Source organism: Musa acuminata, chromosome BXJ3-5 (genome assembly GCF_036884655.1).
Source record: "Musa acuminata AAA Group cultivar baxijiao chromosome BXJ3-5, Cavendish_Baxijiao_AAA, whole genome shotgun sequence".
Taxonomy (NCBI): Eukaryota; Viridiplantae; Streptophyta; class Magnoliopsida; order Zingiberales; family Musaceae; genus Musa; species Musa acuminata.
In genome coordinates this window covers 34,872,301-34,885,707 of record NC_088353.1, presented here as the reverse complement: position 1 = coordinate 34,885,707, position 13,407 = coordinate 34,872,301, and the positions used below count along the sequence as shown (strand labels likewise).

At 34.8% G+C, this 13,407-nt stretch overlaps 1 protein-coding gene across 6 annotated transcripts; it reads right to left on the bottom strand.

The window, feature by feature from the left end:
• Positions 1-73: 73 nt before the first annotated feature.
• LOC103985309 (cyclin-dependent kinase E-1) lies at positions 74-12,154 on the bottom strand. Of its 6 annotated transcripts, none has more exons than XR_010496342.1 (17): positions 11,889-12,154; positions 10,816-10,926; positions 9,845-9,948; positions 9,656-9,698; positions 9,477-9,575; positions 8,833-8,902; positions 8,663-8,757; positions 8,486-8,519; positions 8,312-8,396; positions 8,140-8,217; positions 5,268-5,315; positions 2,670-2,702; positions 2,368-2,476; positions 1,478-1,693; positions 1,317-1,386; positions 1,130-1,227; positions 74-482 (listed from the first exon to the last, which is right to left on the bottom strand). XR_010496342.1 is itself a non-coding variant. In XM_065150301.1 (17 exons), the coding sequence occupies exons 1-15, from the start codon at positions 12,096-12,098 to the stop codon at positions 1,318-1,320; spliced, it is 1,404 nt and encodes a 467-aa protein (XP_065006373.1). In that variant the 5' UTR covers positions 12,099-12,154; the 3' UTR covers positions 74-536; positions 1,130-1,163; position 1,317. The 6 variants fall into 6 exon arrangements, 5 of the variants coding, with proteins under 5 accessions (XP_065006373.1, XP_065006371.1, XP_065006375.1 ...); XM_065150301.1 differs by having other exon boundaries at positions 74-536; positions 1,130-1,163; XM_065150299.1 differs by having other exon boundaries at positions 1,130-1,163.
• Between the last annotated feature and the right edge of the window lie 1,253 nt (positions 12,155-13,407).

The following is a 13,407-nucleotide window of genomic DNA, read 5'->3' as shown; positions in this document are numbered from 1 at the left end:
CCTTCGTCTTGCTACCATATAACCCGAAGCTGTGAGGCTCTGTACGATGGGAGACAGGATGACTCAGAAAACATCACAAAAGTGTGCTATACGAAAACGGTGAATCAGCAGGATGATTCCGAGGATCTCAGAACTTGAGATCAAATGACAAAGTAGCAAAAAGAAAAGGAAAAAAAAGCTCAGGCAGCAACCATGCCCACCAAGTCTCTTTGTAGAAATATGGTTACATATGGTGTTTCTCATATTGTAGAAGCATACTTCCAGTACATAACATTTGTACAACGCCATCTTTGAGAAAGATGGCTGCCGTGTTGCAAGAAGGGTGGCGTCACAGCTTCTTTCTTGCACATCTTGTTCTTTCATTTTTCCAAGCCGTTATTTGGTCGGGCATGGTATAGTATAAGCCTTGCATGATTTCTTTTCCTCCATGTCTGATGAGATCTCTAATACTGCAGAAACATCTGGTCCTCAAGCGTGATCATCTAATCAAACCCAAAAGCTCCAGTGGAAGATACGGAATCATCCCAAAGACAATACTTGTAAACGAAAACTAAAGCAATGAGGTGTATGTTGCAGCAATTGGAATCAGTAGATAGAGTCGTGTTACAAATCGAGTGTTCGATCATCTATCATGAAGTCTTAATTCACCAAAATGACCCTTTAATAGCATACCGTCAGAAGCATCAATGCTCACTACTGGTTCAAGACATTGCAATTAAACAAACAAATGAAAAGCTACACATATTGGATTTCTACTTACAAACTTTATCCTTCACCAGATATAATAAAACTTGAGAGTGGGTCTTGGTACAATAGTAAGATTGCTCATTTACCAGAGATCAAGATTTGAGTCACGGAAATAGTGTCTTTAAATATTTAAAGGTAAGACTGCGAACATTGACCCTTCCCAGACTCCACATTAGCGGGAGCCTCATGCCCTAGGTACGTCTTTTTGTTTAGATATAAGAAAACCTTATAGAATCAATCTGACAAAATCTTAACTTCTTTTGTACCAAATGAGAGGTAAGTTAGAGACAAGTTGAGTTGCATCTGTCATAAGTGAGAGGATATTTCACTTTAAAAAACTGAGTTAATCTAGTTATCCAGTCAGAATTAGGACAATTTGTACCTCAAAAAGACACGTACGGCCTCCATTGGGTTTCCTGCCAAGGACAAAAGTTGGCTTAGCTTTGACTTCGACATTACTGAATATTTTACTGGAGTCCTCTGTATACAAGGGACCTATTACAGAAACAACACCAAAAAGAAGGCAACATGGTGAAACTATGAAGCGTGATACCAGAATGGGCAATTACCTCAAAAGCGCCTCTTCTGTTGAGGATAACCAGGATTCTGCATTCCCATACTTGGATCTTTTCGTCTCAGCTATTCCCAAAAGGATAATGTATAAACATACAAATATCCATATTACAGAAAATATGCATTAAAAAAAAAAAAGGAGTGCTGCAAAGACTACCTGCTGCTGATGGGCCTGAACTGCGGCACCCCTTGGAATAGGAATATTACCAGAACTTGGAGCACCAATGCCAGCTTGGGGTGCAACATTAAAAGTTGACATGCCTGTGTTTGGCATCCTTTGCATTCCAACTACATGCATAGACCGAGGCATGGATCTTGAAGGGGCAACAGATGCAGCTGCTATGTTTCCAGAAGCAGCATTTCCAGAAGATACCTAGTAACAGAATCATGTTATCACAATAAATTAAAGGAACCCAATCAGTGGCAGAATCAGATAAAGGAGTGTCCACAACTTTTTGTTTCATGCAACTTAATTTTATATGTTATTAAGTATATGATACAGATTTTTGGGCCTCATCAAGAATAGAAACTTTTGACATGTCTTCCCATTATGCTTTTCTGGCATTTATTCCAAACTTATCGATTTTAAAATTTGAACCTAATTCCATTGTTGAAACTCCCAAGTTAAGTCAAACCAGTTCAGATAGATTTCAGGTAATGAATATCATTTTCTGAAATCCCTTTTCATGATTTACACCCTTTTTGTTAGTCAATCTCCTGATTTGGCTCAGTAATCTTTTGAATTGCAATCAAGGTATCAATCTCTGCTTAAAATAATTTTAAAGCCTGGAGACACCATACAAACATAGTTTTGATGTTTAAGTATTGCACTAAAACCAACTGGACAGCAAATCAGGAGATTGACTAAACAAAAAAAACAACTGGACAGCAAAACAAAACAGAGAAAACTGTGTGTGGCTTCATTAAATATCCACAACTAAAAGTCCCAGTCCTTGGTACCTGGCGTGGATATCAAATATGGCAGTAAAAGGATTTCATTATGTTTGACTGAAGTTGCTAACTATATTCAGGATCTGATTTTGATACCGGTTGAGAAGGTTGAACAGCGACTGTTCCCTCAAAATCTGCAGTGGTGTCAACTGGGCGAGCAGGGTAATTAACAATTTTTTCTCCTGGTTGAGATGGTACTAAAGCACTGAGAAAGAACAGCAAATTTTCCTTGTTAAATTATGATAAAACATAGTTGAATGTACATTCATAAATCATTTATTGTCAGGCATTTATAAAAAAAGCACAAGATGAAATGATTTGTATAACTAATTGAAGAAACTAGATGTAAACTAGTCTCTTCAATGTGACAAATAACAACAACAAAAACAACAACTTACTTCCGTCCTGGCAGAGGATCCATCCGGAAGTACCTGAAAAAAAAGTTCACTGTGAATGTTAAAATCAAAAGAAAAGGAAAAATGCCTAAAATCCAATCAATGCATCCATAAATAAATGAAGAAAAAAGGGCACAAAACATCTCTCGAGAAACCTAATTATATGCACAAATGACTCAAGGAGTGCATTGGATAACATTTTCAGTAACTGCAAGATACGAAAATGATCCAGTAAAAGCAATATGAAGTTTTCGAATAGTGATTTTGTTATCCTACAGGATTGGGCTGAATTTCGATGAACAACCCTTTCTGCACAATCTTTTAGGCAGATGGTCTCACATTGTACATTGCTGATGGGTTAGATTCTTACATAAGACAACAACACAATTACCAACTTGGTTTATGCATTTGGTCATGTGACACAAGGCCCATAACCCATTCGATCAGGTTATTTCTAATAGGTTTATGGAGTTAAGATGTAACAATTATAGTATCAAATCAACAATAGAGGATGTTTGTATTACTAATCTAGTAGGAAATAGCTACCTATAGATAATGCAAGAGGCATGTTACATTATGGAACCCCTCTATAGTACTATATTCCACATCACCTGCTAGGAAATGAATTAAGCCATGTATGCTATTGTTGGGCCTGAATAAAACATCACCCCTTTTGGTAAAAGAGATTGTAATACCAATTATCCACATACGTAGTTGATGATGAGTTAATAAGACTTAATTTGTCCATAAGACTTAATTGGTCCATCACCAGTAACATTGGCTCAAGCATTATCGACCATGCTCTTTGAAACCTATTATATTCAAGTTATTGGGCTAGCAGGTCTAACAAATTGTAATAACCATTAATGATATGTAAAATCAACAGTTTACACCATATTGACAATACAACTCCCTGCTAGAAATAACTAAATACATGGTGGCATCTTTGTCATATCGTCAAAGTATTCATTAAAATAACTGTCATGAGCATTGAAATCCATCTACATAATCTTTCAGCATTCACATAGTGGACAGTAAATAATCATTGTGATGTCGTAGTTAGTTACCCGGCACACGATTAAGAACAACACATTGAATATCCACTTCATTCTGCTATAACTGGTTATTCAGCTATTAATTCCAAATGACAATTTCAAGAATTAGTTTGACCTGGATTACTTTAGAATATTTGGCCATAGATATTCAGGACTAGAACCCTTGCTATAAAAGCCTAGATGACACAATGCAATATTTATATAATTCAAATGCACCATTAAATTTTCTTTACGTTCCTCCATATCTAAATGGCTACCTGCGGTAACCTAATTCATCTAAAATTATAGGCTCATGCACCTTTTATGGACATTTAATAATCAATTAAAAGACATGCAGAAAATACACCAACGGTGCTCTTAACTCCTAAGAATGGATACCTTTATGCATGGAGAGCATGAAAAAGTGGTCAAGCAAAAACCAAGTGACTCACAACAACCAATCAGTATAAGCTGAAACTTTAGCTATTCCAAGTTCCCTTACAAATCTCAAACAATTCTATGCAAAAGCACTGAACTTGACCTCTTATAACTAATGAAGATTCAGTCTATTCAGATCTACAAATAATTTCCCAATTCCAATGAGGTAATGAGCACAGTTAAGCCCCAGCAGCTTTTCAGCATTATAAACAAGCCATGACAAACCCATGAAGGTAGAGTTTATCCCATTTTCCCATTAATTAACTCTCTAAGTTCTTTTATGGTATATTTTAGACAAAAGCCACAAATGATATGACAAGCACTTGAATTCTATTCATGCTAATTACAATCCTAAATATTTATAGCCCTTCAAAGTTCAATAATCTGATTAGACATGAACAAGGTTCCATCAATGGCACTGCTTGGAAAATTCTGCAAAATGAATTAAAAGTTACCAATGTCATTAAGAAGGTAGATATGAAATAAAACATTTACATAAAATTCTTGCCAAATGTTATTCAGTAGGTACAAACAAAATTAAATTTGTATAGAATATTTCCATCACAATTTTTATAGTAAATTTACAAACAATGCCAATGAAAAGGTTCAGTGAATGCTATTCAATACGAGTGGTTCCTTTTATAATTTGCAAGGACTTCATAAAATTCATGAACTGTTTTCCAAAATTACTTATCATAACAAAACACAATGGTAGTATGAAAACATGACAACCTAGAGTTGATTCACTTTCTAGAAAATTATTTTTCATGTAAAGTCAATTAAAGCTGAGATCTAAAACTTCAACAGCACATTAGAGCACATAAAAGAAAAGCATGCAAGGCTTTCTAAGACTTTTGGAAGTAGGAACTTGCTACTTTTAAAACTTCAAATATAATGAAGGCACTTCTAGGAAACAAAAAACAGAATAAGTTTATGAATGTTAATAAAAGCAACAGAAGCAACGTGCACAATGGCCCTAAATTTCTGGCTCCAACAGACCCGTCTATATGGATGACTGATGCAAGTCACCATGGCAGAAGAATAATCAAAAGCCACTTCAACAATGACAAAAAACAAAAGACAGAAAGACAGTGGATAATTTGATAAAAAGAAAAAAATCAATCTTTACTCATGCTCCAGAGCTTGCGCTGCAGTAATACGCTTTCGAGAATCATATCTGCCAAAATAATATGTTTCAGATGAGTCTGTGATACGAAATTGCAAGAGTTTTCAGTGCAATTTGATTTCAGGAACATGATACAATTATCAGCAATTAATATAGCTGAAAAGAACCTAAATATGGAACATTTCACAATCCTTGGATAAAAAATAGAAAAAGGAAGAGAATCTGCCTTGGTTGTCATTACAATAAGATGTCAAAAGAACAGTAAAAAAACAATCGATGATGGATTTGTGCAGTTCCATTCAGTAATTAAAGTAATAATTGAAATCATAAACAACAAAAGTAATACCACAAAGCAGAGTTGCATATTAAATTTAAAAACTGAGACAATGTCAACAATGAGTTTGCAAAAGAATACGAATATCAAATGGCAATCTATCACAAAATTGTTTGATAAAATACAATCAATGAATGAAAAATGAGACCATAAAGAGAACAAGCATAAATCATTAGAATAATATAAAATATTCCAATAGAGTATATTTCGTTCAGTTTGAGTTTTCTTATGATGAAAACCCCAAAAGAGGCAACAAAATGGAATGTTTGGTCCAACTTGCATCTAAATGTTAGTTATCCACCATTATATTTTAGATTTAACAAAATTGAACCATTGGTTCTCACTTATCCAAATTTATCCTGGAGTTCTTGGGCCACAGGATGCATTCTAAATTTGTTGATTTTGCTTGAGGTACCATATGTAAGACTATTCCACATTTGTACTATCCTCCTCAAGCCCCATGTAGTTGGTTGATTACTATTTTCATTTTTCTTAAACATCTCTCCCCCCTATATTTCTTCTTCACGTTTCTTCTTCCATCACCTCTAATCCACCTGTCTCTCTCCTCTCATTTTTCCTCTCCACATCTCAGTCCTAACAATTTTTAATCATCCATCAATCCCAAGCTCACCATCTTTGCTATTATATCAACCACAGAGGCTTCATTAGTGACAGTTGAATCTACCATCTCTTCAACAAAACCACATAGATCCAAGCCTTAATTCTCATCGGATTGTGAACAAGGACTATAAACTTGGTCCAGTACTGATAACTATCAGTGGTAGGATATCGGTGCTCCACACAGTATACCGAGCATCAATTCAGGTCACTTGGGTCTCGTGCCAACCGAACCATCAAAAGTATATTATTATAGAGAAAAATATATGCAGCAGAATGCAATAATGTGGAGTGGGACAGCATTTTGGTAACGTGATGTCACAATATAACTGTGGTGACACATCTTGGCATTGGTTAGCTTATCGTCTGATAAACTTGGTACGATAAGCCTACCATGTGACAAGCTCAGCTCTAGACCAAATCAGGTGAAATTACTATGTCCTCACAATGGCTAGTTATTGGATAGATTAAACTGGTCCATACCAACAAACAACCGATACAGTAAAAACTTCAATCCTTGGTTGTGACTCCATGCTGAACACGTGTTGAGATAATATTTTAGTTGTCCTTCAAATACCAAGCAACCAGACTGACTTTGTATACTTTAATTTTGTGTTTCTTGTATTTTGGTTTGGCTTCAATTCTACAGACTAGATAACTAAAAGTTAGTTTTCATTCAATATATTTGCAGTAAAAATCACTAATACAAGTTACAAAATACACCTCTAAGTGGGTAAATGATCAAGAAAAATGCACAAAAAGATGAAGGAAATTGAGTCAACCCCAAATCACAACCAAGAATAAGTTTACAACCATTAAATCTGTGATTGACTAGTACCCCCTTGGAGGATTTGATTTTGAGGGCTTCTGCCCGATCAGTTCTAGCTTTGCCAACATACAGAACTCTATTCATCGATGTTTAGATGTACATTAGAAAAAACAATTAACACAATGTAAATAAAAGAACTAGCAATCGAGACCACCAGGACAAGATGCACCTTAGTGAGTAAATGGTAGAACTCAATTCTGTCAACATTTAAAATATATAGATTGGATTTAAACACTAATACTCTATTTACAAGTTTCATAAGATGATGAATTCATTATCCTCCAGCCAATCATTTCTCACATTAAATATTGACTAAACAATAAAAGAAGAAAGACAAAATAAAATCTTTGAATGAAACTACCACATAATTACTTTAGATACATGAATGATGTAATTACTACAAAAGAAAACTAAAATTATATTGACCAACAATGACAGCTAATGTAAAATTAGAGGGAATAAACTAAGAAAAAATAAATTATGCCTACATCACATGAACTCACAGGAATCATGATAAATTTATGGAAAGAGTGAAACAATCCCATCAAATGCTTTTCCTATGGAAAGAAGTTCCCCTTTGTTAATATATATTATGAACTTCAGAATCTTTGAGCAAAAATAATGTTCTAGAAGAGACTCTGTTCTTCAATAATCGAGGAACCTAGGTTTGTATAAAAATAAAGAAAACAACAGACCTTGGTTAAAGAAGTTCCAGGAAGCCATGAGGTACAACTAGCTACTATATCTATCATTTCCTAGATGGTGTCTAAAGCTAACCTTCCACATGTTTTTTTAGAAGAGGCAGAATGGGAAGTTGAACACAACATACATGGTTGGCAACAAATTAGGTTGCCAGAGAATCAGATGCACAAACACCATCACTGCTTTTAACAACCTTGCCAGCAAAAGATCCTAAATGACAATTATCTAAGGCCTAAAAGACCCATACTTAAACAGGCAATGAACGAGAAATCACTATTATACATCTATTTAGATCTCAACAGCATGGAGTTACTACGATCATCTTCGACAGAAAAATTATTCAATGTTTTATGATGGTAAAAAGTCTCCAATGTTTTAGAAAAATTACATACTCCAGCATCTTCGATAGAAGATCATATGCAGGACTTTTCTGAGGCACAGTAACAAAATTATGTAGACCATGGTTATCACTGCAAAATAAAAGTCCAAAAGAACTTACCTCAGCCAATGACTATTTTATAAGAAAATACATACCCCCCTAAATGTCAAAGAGAGATGACTCACTACTTATGGCCCTGAATATGCTGCTGGTCATTTTGCCAATATGGAAGATTAACCAATGTAGGCCACCTTTCAGGTGTAGGATGCCCTGTAAAATATTTGCATATGATTTTTTTTCTGTAGGAAAGATTTTTTTTTCTGTAGGAAACATAGAAGATTGACTATTTTTTTTCTCACCTAGTACCTTGAATATCTTGTCCAATTGATCAAGCTGAAAAAGCATTTCGGAGTATAGAGATCAATAAGTAAAATTGTAAGGTACACTCGACATTATATAGAACAGCCCATCTGATAAATGAAGTTTAAGCAAACAAGGAGCCAAAATTTAAAAGTTGAAATCTAAACAGTTAACACCTGAAAAGAGTTTGGAGTAGCTTTGGCTTCAACTCCTTGGAACAATGGTTTCAGAGTCAATAGCTCAGCAAAAATGCATCCGACAGCCCACATATCTAAATGCAATTTAAGGATCTCAAACTTAATAATACGACAAGTGTAGATCCAGCACATACAGTGCACCAGGATACCAACAGCACTTGTATAGTGCTTTGCACCAAGTAGCAGTTCAGGAGCACGGTACCAAATAGTTACCACAACCTGTCCAAAGAGCAAGTATTTGACGACTCATTAAACTCATGAATCTGCAGTTTGGCTGATGCATCTGATCACTTGAGTATAAATTATGTGATTCAAAAATTATATTGTAATAATATTATATCAAATGAATCTAGAGGTATTAGTGTCTTAAATCACTTGTAGTAGTATGTTTGTACCAAAATGTTATACCTTGTTAATTGTGTGCTTGTGGATTTTGTAAATAATACTTTGTATGAAAATGATGTGCAATCTTTCTTTATTTGTCGTTTTCCTTTCCAACAATCAGGTCATGATGACATGATTATGCACCGTATGCATACACATGATAGAGATAGCCCTGACTTAAAGAAGGGTCTAGGTTTTATTTAGAAGGTTTTAATAAACTCTGTTGTCAGATCATAAGGTTGGGATGAAAAGCAACAGTATCAGCCCAATGGAAAATGAGCATGAAGACGAATAATATGAACACGTAAGCAAGCAACATATCATTTTAACATTACCAGGTGATAAATCATATTCATGAACTAGCTGTTTGGAAGTGAGAAGTTTTGCATGTGATGAAGGCAATTTTTACCCCGTTTTCATATAATGGCTTCAGTGGAGCTTGATAGATTCGAGCAAGTCCAAAATCAGCAATTTTTACAACTCCATGTTCCTCTCCATCTCCCATAACCTGATTCAGATCCAACACATGAAGAAACATTAAGAAATCTTAATTTCTTAAACTTAGAACAGAATGTATCCAAGCAATACCAGAATATTTGATGGCTTCAGATCACGGTGTATAATCCAATTACTGCAAGCAGAAATGGTACTTGACAATTTCAGCACCCCACCTAACATTTTACAATTTGCTATTCGTGCAATGACAATAGTGACACCAGAGCATATAATGTTTAATCAGACAAGAAACAATGAACCCATTGCATGTAAAACTCTCACCTATGAAGATAGTTTAGTCCATTAAGCAGCTGCCAGAGCAACGACTTTACAGTATATTGATTAATACTGTGGCTAAGCTTTTCTCGATGATGTCTGATAATTTCCTGTAGTGCACAGGAATAAAGGGAGGAACAGTGATGACATAATAAATCAAAATCTAATAACTGAAAATACTGATAGCATACACAATGTAGTAAGTTTCTTTATTGGCTTGAGTTAATTTTTGCAATGCCCAAGCTCAGACCAATTAAAACTGGGCAATAAAAGAGGACATTACTCTTAATGTCCAATTCAAATGATTTACCTTGGACACTTTCATCAGTTTGCATCATCTAAATTTGTTTGTTCAACTATGATATCATCTTTCTTTTTTCAGGTTGTACCACTACGTTATGGAAAGTGATGCATCTGTTCTGTAAACCCTCACTTTCATTTCTAAATAACGTTGTATTTTGTGCAGTTGCTAGAACCAAACAACCAAGGTTTTATAAGCAAAAGCCAATCATAAGAAATATGCAGCCTGCAGGTACCTATTTTCTGTCAAATCTAGAATAATATATCATCTCAGAAGCATTATGTACAAGTAAAGCATCGAGTCAAGCAAAACAAGCATGTGAAGAAAGATGAAGAAGAAGACAAATAGGTTGTTTCTACGAATATACACAACATCACGCTCAAACAAATAGGTTGTTTCCATGAATTAAACCTTCCACAATAAAGTCACACGAAAGCAATCTTACTGGTCTATACCATATTGAATGTCAGTGGATATGAATCTCTCTAAATACTACTTGCAAATATTCCTATAAATCAGTAAACTAATATGTATATACCCTGTTTTATTTCTTAATATCACTTGATTTAACGAATCACATGCTTGTTATCCAAAAAATATACTTTCTGTTAGAAACCAGTGATGTTGGTATGACAGAATTTCTTTTACAAGGTAATTAGAAATTTAGAAGACTCACATAGAGATCATACTCAGAATAATCAAATGCTAGATAGAGAGACATATCCACATGATTGATGTGTACATTCACCAGTTTGACAACATTCTCATGACAAGTTTCTCGCAGTAGCTGCAATGACAACAAAATAGATTGAGAATATATATGAAATATAACCTGGTACACGGATCTTATCTCTACTACAACAATAGAAAAATAGATCTACTGCAATGTTTAATTTTTTCTTTTTGTAATTTTCTTTTAGACCATATCAATTGTTTTATGCACATGCACTATACCATGAAGAACAGAACAACGCAGAATGAGTCAATAAGTGAATGGATGAGTAATGTAACAAGCCATCAAGCATAATTTACCAAACATGAAAACATTCATCACATAAATGTTTGAACGGCTCCTGTGTTAATCTTTATAATGGTGCTCTATCAAACTCTGGTCGGCACCAGTGCTCCTTAAGGATGGCCATAATCAATTTGCGACATAGAAGAAACCACATAAATCTTAAAATGAAGAAATCCATATAACTCAGTTGCTCCTTCCCCTTTCAAGAAAGTTATGTTTCTGTAAGAGTAAGATCCAATTTAGTACCAGACTCCACCTCCACTGAGATATTTCAAGCTACAACAGTTGTCTAATCCTTGACCATTTTTAAGAACATCCTTTGATTAGATACTAGTTATTTCTATACTCCTTTTTTTCCCCCGGAAGGTGTAAATAATTATTTGCAAGGACCACAATGTAGCAAAATCATGTTAACCTTAATTTGTTCCAGGGTCTACTAACCATCACCTGCCCATCCCAAATTAGACTTGTTTGTATGACGGGAATCATCCACGACACATTCTTATAATACGGAAAACAAAACTTACTAACTTATCACATAAAACAGTTGCCCCTAACCAAATATCGCAAATGAGGAAATCTCATTTCATTCTTATAATCGGAAAACCTAACTTACCAACATATAGTCGTCTCTAAGACATCATCAAGGAGGGGGGAAAATAACGTTTAGATTTTGGGCCTTTGAGGACCAAGATCCATGGATCCACAGGCCATAAAGGAAAGATACGCACCATGATCTCTCGGATTGCGGTGGGAGAGACGCCATCGCCCTCTTTGGATTGCTTAAATTTCTTAATGGCAATGCAGCACTTACGGAGGCTCGTCCGCGCCAAGAAAACGAGGCCGTAGGTGCCCTCCCCGATCTTCCCCACGAGGTCGTACTGCTGCAGCCACGCCGGCCGATTCACTCCTCCGCCACCGCCGCTTCGGCCGTCGCCCATCTCTCCGCGCCTGTCCTCCTCCTCCCCCGCCCCACTTTTGTGTCCTCTCGTTCTTTCACTTTATTGTCACCTGTAAATGTCACAATAATATTTATTGCAGTTATGTGATGATCACTTTTGTTAACGCATAAGAATTCCTCCACTTTTTAATAATATTTATTATCACCCAAAAAAATAATTAAAAAAAAGAAAATAATAAAATAATTTTATTTATTTTTTTAGGCTTCTGATGGATGAATTGTCTGAGTTACTAAAGATTTAAAATATATTTTTAACCAGCTATTTAAATTTAGTATTTTAACATAAATTATTCATATTAGACTTTTTGATTGAATTTGCATATTTTTCTTTAATTCTAAGATAGTTTTAATCAAGAAACGCTATTTTTTGAGTTCAAGTTATTCACAACGGGATCAAAAATATTTAATCGCAAGTGAATGGTATTAAACCTATCTCCTCCCAATTTTAATTAAAATGTCACAATTAATTAGGAACATGAGTTATAATTGACAAAGTCTTTATTAGCAAATTTTAGTTGTATAACATGGAATCTAGTTAAAGTCCAATCTTATTCCCTCTATAAAATGATATTATCTACATAGGGGTTCATTGGATGTTTAAGTTAATTATTTACTCGAATAAGTAAGATAAATCAAAGTTAATTTGTTTTGTATATTTAACCCTCTTTTATAGTAGAGGTTTGGAGTCATTATATTTATTTGTTGTGTGATTCCTACTGTGCTTGGGATTGTATAACGCTTTTACATATAGTATTCATCGAAGCTGTAGTGGTGGCGAATGGTCGGCCAAGTGGCTTCATTGAGTCAATCACGTGTGATCGTTGGTCGGTCACGTTGAGCTGATATGTTTTCCATGTGAAACTGTCATATCAATCATATGATCCTAATGTATTGATCAAATGGCTATATCGTATTCGTCACGTCGAGTCAGCGTCAGCGCATAAGAAGAGAGCCGACGGGTGGTGCTAATATGTCAATCACATCATTTTCATCATAACATTAATTAATATCTTAAAATATAACAAATGAGATATACGATATGGTATGACTAATATGTTATTTTGAAATATTAACTAAAATAAAATAGATTAAGATGATAATTAACTATGATGGACAAGATAAATTAAAATATTTTATATAAGTGTGGGTAGACTTGTAAAGGATTAATTGTGTTATCCTCCACACATGAAATAAACGGACAATAGAGAGAACAATAGAATTACTTGGTTATATCAGAAAAGATAAGCATATGTAACATCAAAGGTCGCGATGAATGCAAAGTCATAAAA